Genomic DNA, 20,256 nt, shown 5'->3' with positions numbered 1-20,256 from the left:
GAAGTCGCTTCCGGCGGAAGTGAGGGCCGAGAGGGCAAGTCTGGGAGTTTCTAGCCCCCAATCTCTATGGCCCCGTCAACTTCCGGGCGCGGGACGTAAGACGTCCAGGAAGGTGCTGATGGCTCTCGGCTGGGTGAGGGTAGAGAAGGTTTCCAAGGCGCCCTCGGGCCTCGCGGGCTCAGGGCCCACGCAGTTCTCTCTGGTGGCACCGGGGGGCGATGTGGAGCGTCCCACAGCGCACCTGCGCCCCGGAGGCTCATGGGCGTTGTAGTTCCCAGGGCGGCGAGCTGTGCTGGCACTTAGCGTGGGAGGGCGAGGCCAGGTCTGGAGGCACGGTCCCGTCCTCCTTGAGGCAGAAGCGGTTGTCCCGGCGTGGATGACTCCGGAGCGTCCTGGCCCCGAACCCCGTGGAGTGCGACCCACTGCGCGGGTTTGGCGACAGATCTGGCGGCCGTGTGTCGCAGCTGGAGGTAGGACCAGGCCCTGCGGCCTGGCTGAGGAAGACCGTCCTGGGAATCTTTCGGAGGTGGGGCTCTAGTATGACCCATCTCTCCGCTAAGCCTTTGTTTTCTTATCTGTAAAATGGGAATAGTAGTATCTACTTCATAAGGAGATGCTGACATCTGGCTCTGAGAGGAAATGATCTGGGCAAGAGACAGAAAAGGGCTCCAGAAGCCTCCAGGTCCCACAGTCTTTGACCCTCAAATACCCTCGCTCCTGGCTCACAGCCTGAGGCGACAAAGTTTGCCGTCCACCCTTGTGGACCCTCAGCAGCCCAGAGAGTAATTCCCTCGATCGTCTTTCCACCCACCCGATTTTATAGATGACCAGGTGAGAGACAAACTTCTAGTGCCTTTAAGGGCAGCCTGAGTCTTTCTTGTTCCCGCTGCGTCCCTGGCTCCTACCACGGGGCGGGGCACTCAGTGAGTACTCAATAAATGTCTGTTGACTGAATGAATGAGTGCAAGGATGACCTTTAACTTTCACATCCATCATCTCATCACCCTGGGATGATAATAGCAGCTGCTTAACCTTGATTGATGTTTCCGAAACGCATCAGAGCCTAAGACTCAATTGACGGTGTCTGTTTCAAATAGATTCCTTAATTCCTCCCTTGGAGATTATGATTCAGTAGTGTCTGGGCATAGGCAAGGAAACTATATTTTTAACACACACAAACACCCTTGTTAAGCTCAGAGGAGTTTGGGAAACTCAGAATTAGAGACTTTTATGGAACAGACGTTGTGGAAATGCTTCATATTGGTTCACATTCAATGCTCCCAGTGTTATCGTGTGTAATAGGAGCCATTATTTACCTCATTTTAACAATGAGAAAACTGAACATAGGGTGACCAAGGAGCCCAACACAGCTAACCTCCAAAAGAGTGTGCACTTAGCCACTGCACTGTACTATAATTTAACTGTCATTTTACAATGAGAAACTTGCTAAGAATTCTGTCCTCCTGGCCCTCCAAACCCATCAGCTCTGCTTACGAAGGGTTGGTACAGTATAAAAGGGTTCTCTTTGTCCCCAGCCTGTACCTCAGTCACTCCTGGGAATTTCCTAAGACACTATTGTCTGCCACCAGGATGTGAGATTTTGGGGGTTGGTACTTGAACTGATGCTTACTATTTTAGTGGTGCTGTATTTATTTTAATGTGTATTAGTTTGACAGAAAGACTGGCATTGTAAATATTGAGTTGAAAAAATGAATCAATTTGAAAAACAATACTTGGTAGGTAAAATGGGTGGTATGAATATATGGCAAATTTGGGGAGAGGTGAACATGAATGATTGAAATTTGCAAAACACAGTGCCCGGAAAAGAGTCCAAAGGGAGAGAATTTCTTGTAGAGCTATTGAGTGTAGCATCCTCTGTAATAGTCAGGAGTCTTGATTTACAGATAACAGAATTTACAGGGGCTGGTTTGAGAAGAAAGGGATTTGTTTAAAAGTGGTAGGCAGCTTGGGACTTCCCTGGTGGTCCAGTGGTTAAGAATCTGCCTTCCAGTGCAGGGGACGCAGGTTTGATCCCTTGTGAGGGAACTAATATCACACATGCTACGGGGCAACTAAACCCGCGTGCCACAACTACTGAGCCCACGCACCACAACTAGAGAGAAGCCCGTGTGCCGCAGTGAAGAGCCCACTTGCCACAACAAAAGATCCCTCATGCTGCAACTAAAGGCCGATGCAGCCAAATAAACAAATCAATAAATAACAAAAAAAAAAGTGGTAGGCAGCTTATAGACTTGTGGGGCAGGCTGCAGAAATGGCTCCTAAGCCATAGAACTGATCTGATAAGAAAACCGCTGCTACTGCCACTGCCACCAAACACTAAATGCCAGAACTTAGACTTACCTGTAACAGTGACTGCTTATGGCACTGAAGCCGCTTTTGCATCAAGAAAGTGACCTTCTCTCTGGGCTTCCCTGGTGGCACAGTGGTTGAGAGTCTGCCTGCTCATGCAGGGGACATGGGTTCGTGCCCTGGTCTGGGAAGATCCCACATGCCGCGGAGCGGCTGGGCCCGTGAGCCATGGCCGCTGAGCCTGCACGTCCGGAGCCTGTGCTCCGCAACGGGAGAGGCCACGACAGTGAGAGGCCCCCGTACCGCAAAAAAAAAAAGAAAGAAAGTGACCTTCTCTCCTCCCCCCAAAGCCAGGCAAATTCAAAGGCTCACGTGGATGTGTCTGGAGAAGTTTAGATCATCATATTTCAGTGTTCTTGTATCAGAGGAGGCTGAGGGATGTATTTTTCTAACTTTGTTGTAAGAACAAGACTGATAGCAGGGAATTTCTCCAGATGTCCAGCCATGCTTATGACCAATACCACAGTGAAAGAGCAGAATGAATACAAATACCCAGTACGTGGATACAGTAGCATAAATTTTGGCCACTAGATGAAATGTTGGGCTCAGGGTTGCAGAGACAAGAGCCAGCCACCTGTGAAAATGCCTGTGAGCAGTGTTAAATGAAAGAAGTTTGGCCCCTATAAAAAAAAAATAGCAAGTGTACAAGGTGGGAGTGGGGACAAAGTGGAAAACAATTCTGATTTTAGGAGGCTGTAATTTGCTTGGAGAAGGAGAGATTTTTCTTGCAAACATTTCTTTTATGTGATTACAGTTAAAGAAGTTTTTTGTGCAGAATCTTGAACTCTTTAAAAAAGATGCTCTTGAAATCAAACGACCTTCTTGGTCTCCCCAGCAGTGCATTCATTCTGCTCTATGACAGACACTTTGAGCTCCCGCTTAACAACTATTTTTTCCATCTTCCTGCAGTCAGGACCCTGATTTTGTTCAGGTGGCCCTTTCCCCAGTTCCAGGAATAAATCCTGACAGGGCTAGCCCACTTCTGCTGGTCTTATTCTCCTTGCCAGGGGGTTTGTTTAGGGTTACGTGTGTGATTCCTTTGGGGCTAGTGATTGGTAAGAGGATATCTACCTTGGGGAGGGCTTCTAGGAGAGGATCCCTCACTTTTAAGAAGGAGACACTGGTGAGATGGACATCCTTCAGATTCTGGAAGTTGTTGGGTCTGGATGGGAAGCCTGGAACTACTGTGCCCATCGTGCTCCCAGTCCATGATGAAGCCAAAATCCAGAAGAGGGCAAAGCGAAGAGGATCTTAGAAGTCTGGACTCCTCATGGTGTGAGATAACAAATGTCTTTATTGTTTAAGCCAGACTGTGTCAGAGTTGTCTCTTACTTGCAGCCAAATACACCCTAACAGATAAGTCTGCCTTACAGCACTTGGTACCCTGAGACATATTTCTTGGTTTCACTTGTCTGAGACTGAGTGACTTGAGTAGGGCAAGGACTGGGCTTCCTTTATCTCCGTATACTCTGTGCCTGGCCACAGTAGGCCTCTGTGCATGTTTACACTTGAACTATATTAATGAGCCTTCCAAACCGAAGGGTGCTACCACTGTGATGCTATGAACCTAACATATCCAAAACCGGACTCTCTGTATTCTCCCACAGTCTCCCTACACATCCGAATAAATGACACCACCTTTCTCCTTTCCCCTTATCTGACATCTATCCGTTACCCAGTCCCACTTGTTCTGTCTCCAAAATAAGGCTCAGTGTGGCCACTTCTATCTCCACTGTCAATACTGTGGTTCAAACCGGGATCACCTCTCCCCTAGGTTACCTCATGACCTCTCCAGTGGGTTTCCCAGCTTCTGTCCTTATTCTCAATACCTGTCAAATCCATCCTCCACACAGCAGCCAGATCAATCTTTAAATGTGATTCAGAAATGAATCCTCCCTCAGTGACTCCTTATTACACTTAGAATAAAATCCAAACTCCTGCTTTAAAATGGCTGAACTGTATGGCAGGTGAATTATATCTCAATAAACCTACTATTAAAAAAAAAAACCCAGAGTCCTCCCTGTGGCCCACCAGATGCATGATCTGGCTTCTGCCCACCTCTTTGACCCCCATCTCAGTACTATTTTCCTCTCACTCTCTCCCAGCCACACTGGCCATCCTTCTGTTCCACAAACATCCACCATTGCTTCTACCTCAGGGTCTTTGCAAATGTTCTTCCCTCTCCCTGGAATGCTCTTCCCTGGAGATTTCCCCACAGCTTGTTCCTTCTCATCTTCCCACCTCAGATGTCACCTCTTCTGTCACTCTCTTATCAATGGTCCTCTTTGATTTTCTTCATAGCATCTAAATATCCAAAATTATCTCAGTAGTTTGCTTGTTTTGGGGGTTTGGTTTTTTGATTTTTTTTTTTTTCTGTCTCATCAGCTCCTGACAGTAAGAACTTATTTTTCACTCTAGGAACAGTGCCTAATGCTTAGGTGAAGAAGTATTTGTTGAAAGAAGAATTTGTTGAATAATTTCAGTTGAGCGTTCAGTTAAGCACTGTGTTGGGCTTAAGTTTCTCGATGTCTTCGATGGAAGGCAAATTCTGTATTCACGTTCATTTAAAAAATAAAGGTGAGTCACTGGAACTTCTGGGGCTTCTGCTTTATTATCTGTAAAGTGGGGATGAGTGAAGAGGTTAAACCTGATGATCTCTAAGACCTTTTGTAGCTCTAACTTCTAAAAGGAGATGGGGTCTGCTATAATTGAAATAGGTTCTGGGGTGACCCACAATTTAGTGGCAAATTGGGGACTAGGACCCAGAGCCTTGTTGTTGGTGTCACTCAACAGACTTATTGGAAGCTCAAGGGCATCCTTCACTCTTCCCCACCAGCCAGCCTGGCAGTGTCTCCTCAGAAATATTTCTGGACGTTCTCCTTGGAACTAACCGCACTGCACTGCCTTGGCCAGGTCAGCCTCAGCCCTCTCCTGGACCACTGCCCCCGTCTCCTCTCTGCATCCAGTCCTAGCCCTCCCATACTGGCCCTGGATGCCCTTCCAAACGCAGAACGCTTATCACACTCATGTCACTCAGATGTGACTGGAGACATTCCAGTTGGAAACACTTTGTGAATGTCACACAAAAACTCCTAAGTAAAAGGCACTTGAGTGGCAACCTAGGTGTGTTAGTCATGCATGGCTTCCTAGAGGAGGCTACACTTTGAAGCCTGAAACCAGAGGGAGGAAGATTGGCAGAATTAGGGGAAATGGTGCGTGCAGTAGCAGAGGCAGAACCTGAGTAAAGGTGGAGTTCTTCAGCTGTCAGAATGTCCTGATTGAGCAAAGCATGATTTGCTTGGAGGGTAGGAGGTTCTGGTCAAAGCACCAAGGTTGAATTTGACATCCCAGAAAATAGGACAAAATAAGAGAAATTTCCATCTCTTGGGGTGGGGGAGGGTCAAGATGACCTCCAGAAGAAGCCCACAAGCAACCACTTCCCCTTCAGTCAGAGACTCCAGTTTTCCTTTGAAGAGCCAGCCTCTGCCATGCTCAGTCCATGGAGTTTGATTGGAGCTGAGCCCATCCCAACCTCAGGTGATAGGTCCGTGATCCAGTGTTTACCAGTCAGCATAATCTATTCCTCATAGTCACAATTGTCTGTTCAGCGTTAGTATTCTGTTTCAACCCTCACTGGTGTACTGAAGTGCAGTTCTGGCACTGACTGCCCAGAGTTAGCACAGGCCCTGCAAGTTAAGGGCTCACTCCTTCACAAGACCGCACCCACTTCAGATGCCACCTGCAAGTGGGGTCCCCCAGCCATCTCTACTTCTGGTCAACTGCCTACGGATCTGGGAGTTTCCCATGACCCCCGTCAGGTTTGATAATTTACTAGAACAACTCACAGAATGCAGGAAGGCACTATACTTACGATTACAATTATGATTACATTTTATAATAAAGGATACAAGTCAGGAACAGCTAAATGAAGAGCTACGTAGGGAGAGGTCCAGGAGGGTCCACAGAGACATAGAATCTGGGCACATCACCCCCACCCCCCCGGCACGTCAGTGTATTCACCCACCAGGAAGCCCCACTGAGCTTCAGTGTCCAAAGTTTTTATTAGGGGTTTCATTACTTAGGCATGATTGATTAAATCACTGTCATGTGACTGAACTCAATCTCCAAGTCCCCTCCCCTCCCTGGAGGTCAAACTGGCTCAAAATCCCAACCGTCTAATCACAAAGTTGGTGTTTCTGGTGACCGCATCCTGAAGCTATGAGGGGCTTGCCATTAGTCAGCTTGTCAGCAGAAACTCGGGTGTGACCTGAGGGGCTCACGAATAACAGGCACATCTGTCACTGAGGAAATTCCAAGTATTTTAAAAGCTCTGTGCCAGGAACATGGGACAAAGACCAGACAAATTCTTTATTACACGATAGATAGGCATTGGGTGACCTAAGCTGAGATGATGAGACACAACCCTATTGCACTCGCTGGAATTACTGGGAAAGCTATGATCTTCTTCTGCTAGGATTATGAAGCTGGTAGAGTGTAAGCTTGGAATTCTGGTGGCCATCTTGCTATCTATGAGGGGAAAACCTGCCTGAGGAGGAAGACAGTCCAGAGGAAAGCAGAGCTAAGAGACAGAGAGCAAGTTCAGATGGACATCGTTTGAGCCTGTGGCTGGCTCCAGCCATGCCTAACATCATTCTGCCTCTGGTTTTTAAATTCTGTAAACCAATAAACTCCCCCTCTTTTCATGTTTAAACTACTTAAACGGGGTGGGGGGGGGTGTTCCTATTACCTGTAACTGAAAGAATCCTGAGTATTACATCCCCTGTTCGTAAGGAGGAAGAAGTGTTTTCCCTTTCATATTAATACCTTGGCTTAACCTGGGCCCTGGATCCATCCTTCCCACCTTCCCCAAACTTCACTCCTTCAATTACCATCCTTTCTACTGGCTCCTTTCCCCTAGGACTTCAGACATAATCAGGTTTCCCTCAGGATTGAAACAAACAAGCAAACCTTTCCACCCTGTAAAATTGCAGCCCTCCGTATCTCTCTCCTTCCCTTTTTGGCCAAATTGTAGGGCAGCTCTAAGCATTCCTCCTCCCACGTGTTCACCTTCCATTCATTCCTCAGTCCACTACCATTGGCTTCTGCTTCCTTTTCACTTCCCTAAAGATACTCTCAACAAAGTGACCAAGCAATCTAAGTCAGTGTATTCTATAGGAGACAATGACAGTGCCCAGTACCATGGATCCCTCTTTTGTCATTTGTGTGTGAAGTGTTTGCCCAATCCCCCCACACATACCCCCCCCCCCACACACACACACTTTGAGGAAGTGCCTGAGAATTGACATCTCCCAGGGGAAGCCCTAGTCTACAGCTGAGGGATGTTGGTATATGAAAGGCCCAGCTCCCTTGTTTCTGGATAAATCTGAGGGACAACTTACATCCAGGGCTCCCTTGAGGGAGGAATCAAGCTGAACTACTCTCTTCCTGAGATCACGTTTGCTTGGTTTCCTCTCCTGCTTCTCCCACTCCTTTACTAGTTTCTCCTGGTAGCACTTTTTAAATAAATCACTTGCACAAAAATTCTCATCGCAGAGTATGCTTCTGGAAAATCTTACCCAAGACAACATCTCAGCACTTTGTACTTCTCTTTCTTTGCCTGCCTGTTACATGTGGCTTTCCCCCCAGAATTAGATTTCAGGCTCTCTTCTCTCTACATATATTACTGGGATGATCTCATTCGTGTCCATGGCTTTAACCACTCCTCATGTCTGATCACGACCACACTACCTTGTGCAGCTGAGGCTGTAGAGCCATCTCTGCTGGACAGCTCCACCTAGTTGCCTACAGGCACCTCTTACACCAATACAGTAGTCATTAGGCACATGTGGCTATTTTAATTAATTAAAATGAAAACTTCGGTTCCGGGAATTCCCTGGCGGTCCAGTGGCTAGGAGTTGACGCTTTCACTGCCATGGCCCAGGTTCAATCCCTGGTCAGGGAGCTAAGATCCTGCAAGCCGTGCAGCATGGCACAAAAAAAAAAAAAAAAAAAGAGAAAAGAAAACTTCAGTTCCTTAGTCACATTAGCCACATTTCAAGTGCTTAAAAGCTACATGTGGCTAGTGCCTACCAAACTAGGCAGTACTAATACAGAACATTTCAGTCATTGCAGAAAGTTTTATTGGACAGCTTAGACACATTTCCAAACCAAACCCATCATCACCAGCCCCTTACCTTTCTGTATTCCTCACCTTTTCTCTCTCCTGGACAAGGATGGGCCAACTACAGAGAAAGGGTATTAAGAGTATCAGGGAGGAGTGGGGGGTGATCACGGAACTAGAGGCCTTTCCATTGACATCTTTTTCTGAACTGGAAGATGGAATTGACAAAGACGGTGATGAAGACCTTAACAAAGGCCATCTGGGAGCTGATGTTAATTTGGTTAGATCTGGGGTAGAGATGGGGACAAAGGCTGGTTAGGCCAGAACTTGCCCTTCCACAATGATTTTTTCCAACTCCATCCAGTAGCCTCAGCCTCAAACATCCTTGTGTGAGTCAGGGCATTTATCCATCTCCAATCTCGTGGGTCACGAGGCCTTTGGGTTTCAGGATAAGCACATGATCCAAGCCAATCAGCTAAAGTCAGTTCTGGAAATTTTACTGCAAATCTCAGAGAAAAAGACATGCTCCTACGAGAGTTGCTAAGCTACTGGGACTTAAGTTTGGAGCTATGGAAATCCATTTTGCCACTAAGAGAGGCATGGGGAGAGCTCAGCCTAGAGGTGAAGCACAGGTTCCCAATATCTTTTGGCCCTTTTATTTAGCTGTTCCTGAAGAAGCTTGATCCATTCTTTTCAATGGCTTGAGCCAAAAGACTCCCTTATTGCTTAGGCCAGTTGGAGCTGGGTCAGTGAGAGACCTGATCGATTAGGATCTCATCGTGCTCATGATTTCAACTGCCCTCTACTACACCTTAATGAGTCTCAATTTCTGTATCTGGCCTTGATGTCTCTCCTCAGCTCCAGACTGTATGTCCACCTGCCTCCTGACGTCCCACAGACATGCCCCAAACTGACCTCATTATTCCTGCCCCCACAACCTTTATTTCCCAGTTCAGAGCTGGAACCTCCTAGAACCTCCAGTACTTTCCTCAGAGAAGCCAAGGTCGTAAGTTCAGGCTCCGCCTCCTCGCAGGGCCTCATCAAGGTCACCCGCATCTTCCCTCCCCCAGCTCTTTGGGGGCGGTGTCCTCGAACCCGTCTGCAGCCCGGCTGGGCGCTCTAGGCTACAGCAGGCCCTTCAAAAAGCCTTCTCAACTCGCTGGTTTCCGGTACCGGTGGCTCCTCTAGCCTTCATCAGGGCCTCGGGATTCTATTCCCCTAAGGTGCCTTCTCTATGGTTGACTGCTCCCTACTGTCCCGACTTTCCTCTGGGAGGACGCTCTGGTGGGACCCAACCCCGTCCTATGGCTGCTTCTGCGGTCCCTTTTAGGCGCAACTGGAGAAGTCACTGAGCACTCCGAGACTCCCACCTTCTCAACTCTGGAAGGGTGGCACGGAATGGGAGGATGGCGGAAGTGAGTGTGAACGTGCCCTTCCTTCTCCTCGGTCTTCTCTATGGTCACTTCCTTCGGTGACGGGAAAAAGGGGGTCCCGGCGCCTGCGCAGAACCGGGCTGGGAGCTAGTCGCGGAGGCGGGGGGTGGGGCAGGGAGCGGGAGCTGCCGCCGCCGCCGGAGCTAACCGCGGGGACCGAGATGCAGGTGGGACCGGAACCGGAACCCCCCTCTTCAAGTCCCTCTTCCCTCTCCGCGACCCGGCGCCTGCGAGGAGCCTTGGGTGGGGGCGGGCGTGGGGGGCTAGAGGCAGGAGGGGCGCCCGGCCCCGGAGAGTGCAGCAGAGCGGGCTGCTTCCCTGGAGGCTGCGGCCCCGGGGAATGGGCGGGTAGAGGGTGTCCAGGGAGGAGGGTCGGGTCGGAGTGGGTTGACTACCGGGTCCGGAGGGTCCGAGCCAGGAGCGGAGCCTGCACGCTCCACCACCCGCCCTTCGGGAAATATCAGAACTGAGCCGAGAGGCAGGTGCACTGGGAAAAGGTGCCTGAGTCCTACTTGGCAGAAGAGAAATTGAGTCACCAGCTCAGGAGCCGCAGGGTCAGCGGGCCTGAAGGGGGCTGGGTCTGCCTGTGGTGCAGAGGGTTGGGTCGGCCGGTGTGAGCTGAGGTGGCCTCTGCTTGGAGATTGGTCTCTCTGCTGTGTCTGCACCTCTTGGCTCGGTTCCCCCGTGCTCCATGACTCTTTCATCTCCTGGCGTCTTCTCGTTGGTTTGGAATTGTCCCTATGGTTGGAGCCATCTGAGTGTGTAGGGTCTAGGTCAAGGAGAAAGGGGAGGGGGCGCTGACCGCGGGTCTGAGCAGGAGTCTGGGGTTTGGGGAGATTTGCCTGAACTGCTTTCACCCCATTCTTGGTGCCAGTCATCTCCCAGTATAATATGGGGGAGGAACACTAACAGAAGAGCCATGGGTTGTAAATTCCATGCCCAGCTCTGCCACTTGCTAGTTGTAAGACGTTGGGAAGGCTCTTCCTTTCGCTGATTTCTCTTTGAGAAAATTGGAACCCATAAAGATAGTAATAACGGCAAGTCATTTATTGTGTGCTTACTTTGTGTCAAGCAGGGACATGTTCTGTTTAATTCTCCCAACAATTTTAGGGGTTAGAGATCATTAGCTCTGTTTTATAGATACGAAAACTGAAGCTCGGAGAGGACATGCAATTTGTTCACGATCACACAGCTAATAGGTGGCAGAGATGGAATTTCATCCTAAGCCTAATTCCAGAACCTGTGGCCTTAACCATCAGGCTAACCAGCCTTTAGGGCACGCTCCCCTGTGAGAGAAGAGGGAGGTGAAAAATCCAAGGCCCCAGCTTCCTGTTATATTTTATTTACTTTGGGGCCAGCAGAGACTTGCCCGGACCCAACCCACAGTCTGTCCTCACCTGGTGCTGCTGCCTCTGGGCCCCCGCCTGGAGGAGCACCAAAGAAGTGGGCTCTGGGCATTCCAAGCCTCCTTGACAACAGTGCTTGGGTGCTGGGCCCTGGGGTCGGCTTTCAAGACAGTTGTTTGAATCGGTCATCCATCCATCCTCCTTAATGAGCAGCCTCCCTCCTCAGAGATGGACCTCGGGGGTGCATGAGGCAGGGTCTCTAAGCTCTGCAGGCCTAGCTCCCCTGAGAGCTGGGGCAGTGAGGGGCGGTGACTGAGGCTGGTGCAGTCAGGACTGTGCGGTGGGAAGAACAGTAGACTTGGAGTTCTGAAACTTTTTCTGAGCTTCGGGTTCCTCATCTATTACAGAGGTTGTTAAAACCTCTCGCAGGGAAAGGTAAGAACGGCACGTGGGAGGCACGTAATAAATATTGAAGGATGGTTTTAGAGAAGGGAGGTGACGTGGACGAGTACCTTTTAGAGGAAGGTGCTGCACAGCCGTCCACCACACCTGGAGCTGAAGCCAGGGAGAGTGGACTGGGGAGGCAGCAGAGTGGGTGCAGGCTAGACCTGGGAGTGGTGGGGCACGAGGATCTGGGGAAGGGAAGGGTGGCAGCGTGGTGTTCAGCCCCGTTGCTCTCTTGAGGAGTCTAGACCAGAGGAGGGAGTCTGGCTCGGGGTGGGGCTCTGGCCCCAGTCCCACCTCAGCAGTGACTCGATGTATGTGCCTCTTCCTTCTGCAGCTGCTGCCGCTCACCCTGTGTCTTCTGGCTGCTTCCCTCTTTGCTGCCCCTCCCCACAGGCTCCCCCTCTCCACCTCCTGGGGGCCATCATGAATGGTGCCCCTTCCCCGGAGGATGGGACCTCGCCCTCCCCTCCCCCCTTGCCCCCACCCCCTCCCCCGAGTTGGCGGGAGTTCTGCGAGTCCCACGCCCGGGCGGCTGCCCTGGATTTTGCCCGCCGTTTTCGCCTCTACCTGGCCTCCCACCCCCAATACGCAGGGCCTGGGGCCGAGGCTGCCTTCTCCCGCCGTTTTGCTGAGCTCTTCCTGCAGCACTTTGAAGCCGAGGTGGCCCGGGCCTCCGGCTCCCTCTCGCCACCCATCCTGGCTCCTCTGAGTCCTGGTGTGGAGATCCCGCCACAGGACCTGTCCCTTGAGAGCTGCAGGGTGGGCGGGCCCCTGGCTGTGCTGGGCCCTTCTCGATCATCTGAGGACCTGGCCGGCCCCCTCCCTTCCTCAGTCTCTTCCTCTTCTACAACCTCCTCGAAGCCGAAGCTAAAGAAACGCTTCTCCCTCCGCTCAGTGGGTCGCTCGGTCCGTGGTTCAGTCCGCGGCATCCTGCAGTGGCGGGGGACTGGTGACCCTCCCTCCCCAGCGGGGCCCCTAGAGACCTCATCGGGCCCCCCAGTATTAGGTGGAAACAGCAATTCCAACTCCTCTGGCGGGGCTGGGACCATTGGTAGGGGACTGGTTAGCGATGGAACATCCCCTGGGGACAGATGGACTCACCGTTTTGAGAGGCTGAGACTCAGTCGGGGAGGGGGGACCTTGAAGGATGGAGGAGGCGTGGTGCAGAGGGAAGAGCTGCTGAGTTTCATGGGGGCTGAAGAGGCAGCCCCTGACCCAGCTGGAGTGGGCCGGGGAGGAGGGGCAGCGGGGCCTACCTCAGGGGGAGGAGGGCAACCTCAGTGGCAGAAGTGTCGCTTGCTGCTTCGAAGTGAAGGAGAAGGAGGAGGAGGAAGCCGTCTGGAGTTCTTTGTACCACCCAAGGTGAGGGCCAGAGGAGGAGGGTGGGTGACCGGGAGTGAGGGATTGAGCGCTGGGGACGTGGCCCACATGCCTAGCTTTGCTTACTTGGATTTTTAAAGCTAGCTCCTGACTCTGGGTTCCTAGTGTGGGCAGGACAGAGAAAGTAGTGTTATTTGTCTAACTCCCTTGGGGTGTGGAGGGAAAGATGAATCTCGAGGGAAAGGAAAGCTGGTCTCTGCACACCAAAAGTCTGGATCTTGTTCTCCCCCGACGTAGGCGTCTCGGCCTCGACTTAGCATTCCCTGCTCTGCGATCACCGACGTGCGGACAACCACAGCCCTGGAGATGCCTGACCGGGAGAACACGTTTGTGGTTAAGGTAGGAGCCCTGGGCTCCCCTGTCCACTTGGAGCACTCTTAGCACATTGAGGCAAGGGATACTGATGCAAGGAGGGGCACATATGCCAGGTACCTTGACCGTGTGTCCCTGGGGCGGCAGCTTTTCTGGGACGAGGGGTGAGAGGGAGGATGTGCTTGTTCCTGTTGGGGGTGAATTAAGGCCTCGAGACCTGGAAGTGGCCTGTGGGCCTCCTCTTGTCCCCATAGGTGGAAGGCCCCTCGGAGTATATCCTGGAGACAGCTGATGCTCTACACGTGAAGGCCTGGGTGTCTGACATCCAAGAATGCCTGAGCCCAGGGTGAGGAGCCCGTCTTCTGTCACTGAGGGGACCAGGGGGTGAGGGTGGTGAGCAGCCTTTTGCCTCTCGCCTGGTGACTTTCCTCCCAGCACCGTTTTCCCTGTCTCTGCAGACCCTGCCCTGCTACCAGTCCCCGCCCCATGACCCTCCCCCTGGCCCCTGGGACCTCATTCCTGACAAGGGAGAACACGGACAGCCTGGAGCTGCCCTGCCTGAATCACTCGGAGAGTCTGCCCAGCCAGGGGCTGCTGCTGGGGCCCAGCGAGAGCAGCGACCGCCTTTCGCAGGGTAAGGGTGGAGCCTTAGAGAGCTGTGAACCTCGGGACCCGCCACGCAAGAACCCTGGCCATCAGGCCCAGCCCCTCTCTCCAGGCTCTGCTGTGCACCCCATGCCTGCTCCTCAGCTGCCACGACCAAATGTCTGACTTTTGTCCCCGAACGTGCCTGACCACAGTTTACAGTTTAGAACCATCACCATCCCCACACGAACCCCAGGCCAGCTCCTCTCCAGCCTTCTATGCCCGGCCTTGTCCCCTTTTCTGGAAGCCTTATGCCAGCCACCACTCTGGCTAGAGGTAATGGTTCTCTTCTCCAGAGCTTCCAGAACGCTTTGTACATATCTTTGTTTTGTTCCTACTCTGCATCTCTGTGCACATGTTGACAGTACTAGATTTTCTTTTGACTCCCTACTTTTAAACACACGTGTATGCTGCCCACGTACATAAACACACAAAGATGTGTCTACCTGGCCCCAGCTCACCTTTCTAGACTCCACTACACCCTTTTTTTCTGATCCTCCATTCCGAGCTTCAGTTTCACTGTCCTAGCACACAGGCTGTATGCAATGAGTAAACAAATGAATTAAAGACTCTTAAGAGCCAGAACGGACCTTACAGGTCGTCCATTCCAATCTCCTCGTTTCTCAAGCAGCTAAGAGCAGAGAGGAGAAATGGCATTTCTGAGGGCATCTGAGAGTCACTGACAAAGACAGCGGCTATGCCAGCTTGTTGCCTGAACCATGGCACTCTGCACTCCGCATATTCCCATCCTTGGAGCACTGATTATGTACGACGTGCCTGTAGGCTCACGCCTGCCGCTCAGCAGACATTGAGGAGCGCCCCAGTACATCCTCGACCCTCTGTTAGGCTCTGGGGCAGGATGAGGAGCTCAGAGCTGCCCTGTGGGCTCACAGTCTAGCGGAGTTGGCAAGACATCACTCCCTCTAAAAAGCAGGACTCCCAAATGGAGACCCTGTGCTTAGTGTCCTTTGAGCGGCACCAGCAGGAAGCCTCGGGAGCTCAGAGGAGGAAGAGAATCATGGGAGGTGGGATAGATGGGGAATTCTACACAGGCGAGGTGAGAAAAGAACGTGGCTTGGAGAAGCTAGGAGAGCAGAGACCTGAGATGGGGAGAGCCCCGGAGAGCTGGAAAAATTAGACGGGATAATTGGGTTAAAGCGGAGGACACGAGAATACAAGTTAATCTGAAGATCAGGTTGGTTAGGTTGGGAGGATTCACAGAAGGAGAATCTTTGATGCCTCTCAGAGTTGGGGGTTTTGTCCTGCAGGCAAAAAAAGGACCCCTTTTTAATGTGAAAATATTTGAGGGATTCTACCCACCCCCATCCCCACCTCTGCAACTATAGCTGTAATTTCAGCTGTTGATTCAGAAGAGATGTAGGCACATTAGGATTCTAGGACCTTGTTGGAATAACTGCAGTCCTTCAGCAATGCGTGAAGCATAAGTTAGGAGTCATTGATAACAATCAGGGCTCAGTGCCTGAAGAAAGATTCAGCATTTCAGCCAGCTGACCGCCAGTGTACCCAGGGTAACCTGGCTGGTGGGGAAGTGGGCCAAGCAGACCAATCCTCCCAAAGAGTAGCTTCTCGAGCTCAATTTTGCCCTCCTCTTTTTTTTTTTTTTTCCAGGGGCATATGGGGGCCTCTCAGACCGCCCCTCGGCGTCCATCTCCCCCAGTTCCGCCTCCATTGCCGCCTCCCATTTTGACTCAATGGAACTGCTTCCCCCAGAGTTGCCCCCCCGTATCCCCATTGAAGAGGGACCCCCGGCAGGGACAGTTCATCCCCTCTCGGCCCCCTACCCACCCCTGGACACTCCGGAAACAGCCACAGGTACCAGAGGTGTGAGTGTGTGTCTGCCTCCAAGCCTGGCTGACCACCTGCCTGAAACTCTTGTCTTGGGATCCTGAGGGATCTGACCTGGGGGGCTGGTGGGGGAACAGATGGGGAGTGACATATGAGGGGAAAGCAAGGCTTGTCATTTCCCAGGATGAGGGAGGCTTCCCTGACACCTCAGTCTCCTTCCCTCTCTCTTTCCTGAAGGGTCGTTACTGTTCCAGGGAGAGCCAGAGGGAGGTGAGGGGGAGCAGCCCCTCTCAGGGTATCCTTGGTTCCACGGGATGCTCTCTCGACTCAAGGCCGCCCAGTTAGTGCTGGCTGGAGGTACCGGCTCCCATGGCGTTTTCCTGGTACGTCAGAGTGAAACGAGACGGGGTGAATATGTCCTCACTTTCAACTTCCAGGGCAAGGCCAAGGTGAGTGAGGAGAAGGCTCCGCTGTAGGCAGTGGGCCTGCGGGTAGAGTGGGGAGCGCTGCCATCAGGGGAGAAGGGTTCTGTGACTGGCGGGGTTCGGGCTCCTGCTTTACCCCACTCATCCTGCCCTCAGCACCTGCGTCTCTCGCTGAATGAGGAAGGTCAGTGCCGGGTTCAGCACCTGTGGTTCCAGTCCATTTTTGATATGCTCGAGCATTTCCGGATGCACCCCATCCCTCTGGAGTCCGGAGGCTCCAGTGACGTTGTCCTTGTCAGCTATGTCGTGTCCTCCCAGCGACAGCAGGGTGAGCAGAGCAGGTCTGCAGGGGAGGAGGTGCCCGTGCACCCAAGAAGTGAGGAGGTGTGTGTGCCAGAAAGACGGGGCGGGGGGCTTGAGGAGGAGAGGCTTTGTCAGGGAGAGAGGGGTAGAGAAGCTTCCTGTGTGCTGGGTCTCTTGGGGAAAGGAGTACACGGGGATGTAGGAAGGCAGGGCGCTCCGTGCTGGAGCCGGGAGGAAGTGGAGAGCTGGGTTGGCGCATTCCCATTCCATCGGACCGTCTGTTCCATCGTTTGTCTGTCTCCTAGATCCATCCTCCCTGGCCTTGTCTTTGCCTTTCATCACAACCTTGCCTTGGGCCTGCCCTTCTTGGGGGTGCTCGGTCTGATCCCCCTCCCTCCTCCCTTGATGTCTGATGTCCCTGTCTGATCTCTCCCTTTTCCCCACCCCAACGTCCCATCTGTCCCCACGTTGCCCCTCCCCCCCCCCAGGCCGGGAGCAGGCCGGGAGCCATGCAGGGGTGTGCGAGGGAGATCGATGCTACCCCGATGCCTCCTCCACCCTCATGCCCTTCGGAGCGAGTGACTGTGTGTAAGTGTGGTCCTCCTCTCACCGCCGCCCATGATCCATCTTCCATGGATGGGGGTTGCTCAGGAGATGGGATACGGGGGAGACAGCACATGGCTCCTGGGGGGATGAGTGAAGGGGGGGCTGCTACAAGAGCTCGCCTCCCTCCACAATCAGTCTGTCTTCTTACCATTCCTATCCAGAACCGAGCACCTCCCATGACCCACCCCAGCCCCCTGAACCCCCTTCATGGACAGATCCCCCACATCCTGGGGCAGAAGAGGCGTCGGGGGCGCCAGAAGTGGCGGCAGCAACAGCCGCAGCAGCCAAAGAGAGGCAAGAGAAAGAGAAAGCGGGCAGTGGAGGGGTCCAGGAAGAGCTGGTCCCCGTGGTTGAGCTGGTCCCCGTGGTTGAAATGGAAGAGGCCATAGCACCAGGCACGGAGGCCCAGGGAGGCGCTGGATCTGGTGGGGCCCCCGGGGTAACCCTGATGCTGCAGCTCCAGCAGTTACCACTAGGGGGCGATGGAGAAGAAGGGGGCCATCCCAGAGCCATAAATAACCAGTACTCCTTCGTGTGAGATACCCTACCCCACCCTTTCTCCACTCTTCTTGCTCCCCAGCCCTCAGTTCGTGGGATTGGGGCTGGGCAGGGACATAGAGGAGCAGTGGGAATCCCCTCCCCACATGCTTCGTGACCCTTGACGGCTAAGGGCATACATGTTGGTACAAAAAGGTTCAAGAGCCCTGCTAACTCCCCAGTTCATACACTACAGGTGCCCCGTCCCCTGGGCAGGGGATTCAGGCTCCATTACCTCCCCAAGGGGCTCTTATGGTCAGCCCCATCCCTGGGGGCCATTTCCCCATTAACCACTCCTCAGCCCAAGGAAGGGTGAGGGGGAAGGGCTGTCAGTTATATTAAGGTGGTTGTTCTTGTTGTTTTAAACAAAATGGAGAAGCATAAATAAATAAAAGGGTTTATCTCAGTTCCATCGTGATGGCTCTGACCAGTTTTTGCAGTGGGGACTGGGACAGGTGGGTCAGGAAGGCAGCCCACTCAGTGTTGCGAGCACCAGAGCTGAGAGACTGGAGGGCTGGGTCAGGTTGAGTCCCTGTTGCTCTCCAGACCTGTGCTTTCGGCCCATCACTCCTCGGGTGGCTGTCCTGTTTCTTGAGCGGTAAGTGCAGAGCCAAACGGTGCTTCTCGGGGTCTCCACCAGGTTCTCTTAATGGGACAGGACAGTGAACGGCAGGATTGATGACCTCCAAGGAGCCTTCCTGCTCTGAATTCTTCAGTTAAGAAGTTAAGGCTTCCTACCCTCGGGAGAAAGCAGGCCGAGAGAGATTGTAGGGGGGCTGGGCTGGGGGCACAGTGGCTGTGTTGGGAGAGATTTAATGTGGCAGCCAGAGGGACCCAAGGGCAGGCTGACTGCCCCCCTTCTCAGAGCCAAGCTGGGAAGCTGCCAGATAGTTTAGATAAAGAGTGCTGGCTTCCACTCCTGCCTTTGCTTCTCATTTGCTGTGTGGCCTGGGCAAGGTGTAGCCTCTCCAGGCCTCAATACCCTTATCTGTAAAATGGGAAGTTTCATCTAGGTTGGATGAAACTGTTTCATCTAGGTTGGAGCTGCTGACATGATTTGCTTGGCCTGGACAATGTTTCCATTGGAATTTCACATAAAAGTTCAGATTACTGGTTTCTCTTGAAAATTAGAAGATCCAGCCTCACGTGGTATCCACCTTCCACATCTGCTCCATCCCCACCAGCCCACTTCACTCACATGATGTGCCTGGCTAGGCCTGTGAGCATTGGAGTTTGCAACATCTCCTCATCCCTGCGCCCCTCCCCCACCATTAAACCCAGGCTCTCCTCTCTGGACTGAATTGCGGCTGTGCCCTCCTCCAACTGAGGGCACCCCTGGGCTTCCCAGCTCTGTGGGTGCCAACAAGGAGGGGCCGGGTTCTGAAGAATCCCACCTGTCTTGTTGGCCCTCTCCCTTCCCCACCTCCATCCAGCTCCGCCTCTTGACCATTCTGCCTCACTTTCCTTCCCGGGCAGTGTGGAGTCTACACTTCCACGCCCCTCAGCCTCTGCCCCCACCTCCAGGAGGCCCTATGACCGCGCGTATGACCTTGCTATTCTGGGCCTTGCGTCCTATTGGGAGATGGACAGGAGACAGCTGGGCTCACAGGCCACCCATCCTGGGGGCTAGATGGGGGAAGCCTGCTGTCTCTCCTGGTTTTGTCTAATCCCTGGGGCTACCCCAAACCTTGGCCTCAGGAGACTGGGGATAGGATTGGCCTTGCAGAGGGAGGGGGATGGTTCGTGGACCTGGATGCTGTGTTCTCAAAGTGAGATGGCGAGTGAAGGCTGTGGCGCCCCAGGGTAAGCAGGACCTGATCCTCTCCTAATCTAGCAGCAACTGGTGCTGCGAGGCTCCCCCCTCCCCCTAAATCCTGCCAGCCCTCAGGGACTTGCCTTCTGAAGATGTGCGGGGGGGGGGGGGGGGGGAGGGCACAAGAGCCTCCTCACCGCCCCCGCCCGAACCCCCAAGATTTGCATGTCTTGGCTGGAGGAGCCTAAGACACTTTCCCTCTAAGCCCGTCTATGGATGGTTCAGCTAAAGTTCGGAACTGGTCGGGGATTGAGCAGGCTCTGTCTCTGTGTCCTTCAGAACTACGCCTCTCCCATTCTCGGCTTCAGTGCTCAGGAGGGGATGAAGACCTTGCACCTCTGGGCCTGGAGACCCTAGGTGAGGGCTCCAAGACAGCACGCGCCTGCGTCCCGGTTCACGCCCAGCCTCCCTGACGGTGATCCCTGGCAGCTCTCGGCTGGTGGCTTTCCCTCTCTGGCTCGCTTCCCCTCTGGGAAGCTGGGGGAGGCAGAGATGAATAACCTTACAGGGCCCTGTTGGCAGCAGTGCCCTGTAAAGCCTGCCTCCTTTCCTCGGCCTCATGCTCTCCAGTCCCTTGAAGACGAGATCTGTCCAGTCTTCTCCCCCTTCTCCGTGTTGGGCACTCCTGCTCCTTTAAGACAGTGCCCCTGGCACTCCTCTAGGTGGTGGCGGGGAGAAGCCAGCCGGCACCAAAAGGCTTGGCTAGATGCTG

At 53.0% G+C, this 20,256-nt stretch overlaps 1 protein-coding gene across 7 annotated transcripts; it reads left to right on the top strand.

Annotated features, from left to right (window-relative positions):
• Positions 1-9,775: 9,775 nt before the first annotated feature.
• SH2B1 (SH2B adaptor protein 1) lies at positions 9,776-18,352 on the top strand. Of its 7 annotated transcripts, none has more exons than XM_079945085.1 (9): positions 9,776-10,091; positions 12,052-13,079; positions 13,335-13,436; positions 13,664-13,755; positions 13,868-14,043; positions 15,684-15,887; positions 16,098-16,309; positions 16,442-16,669; positions 16,894-17,068. In XM_079945085.1, exons 2-9 carry the CDS (start codon positions 12,141-12,143, stop codon positions 16,999-17,001), a joined length of 2,061 nt encoding a protein of 686 aa, XP_079801211.1. In that variant the 5' UTR covers positions 9,776-10,091; positions 12,052-12,140; the 3' UTR covers positions 17,002-17,068. The 7 variants fall into 7 exon arrangements, with proteins under 7 accessions (XP_079801211.1, XP_079801212.1, XP_079801213.1 ...); XM_079945086.1 differs by lacking the exon at positions 9,776-10,091 and adding an exon at positions 10,222-11,705; XM_079945084.1 differs by lacking the exons at positions 9,776-10,091; positions 16,894-17,068 and adding exons at positions 17,077-17,176; positions 17,356-17,509 and having other exon boundaries at positions 16,442-16,613.
• Positions 18,353-20,256: the final 1,904 nt, after the last annotated feature.

This window comes from Stenella coeruleoalba (assembly GCF_951394435.1).
Source record: "Stenella coeruleoalba genome assembly, chromosome: 15".
Taxonomy (NCBI): domain Eukaryota; kingdom Metazoa; phylum Chordata; class Mammalia; order Artiodactyla; family Delphinidae; genus Stenella; species Stenella coeruleoalba.
This window is presented reverse-complemented; position numbering and strand designations above follow the sequence as displayed.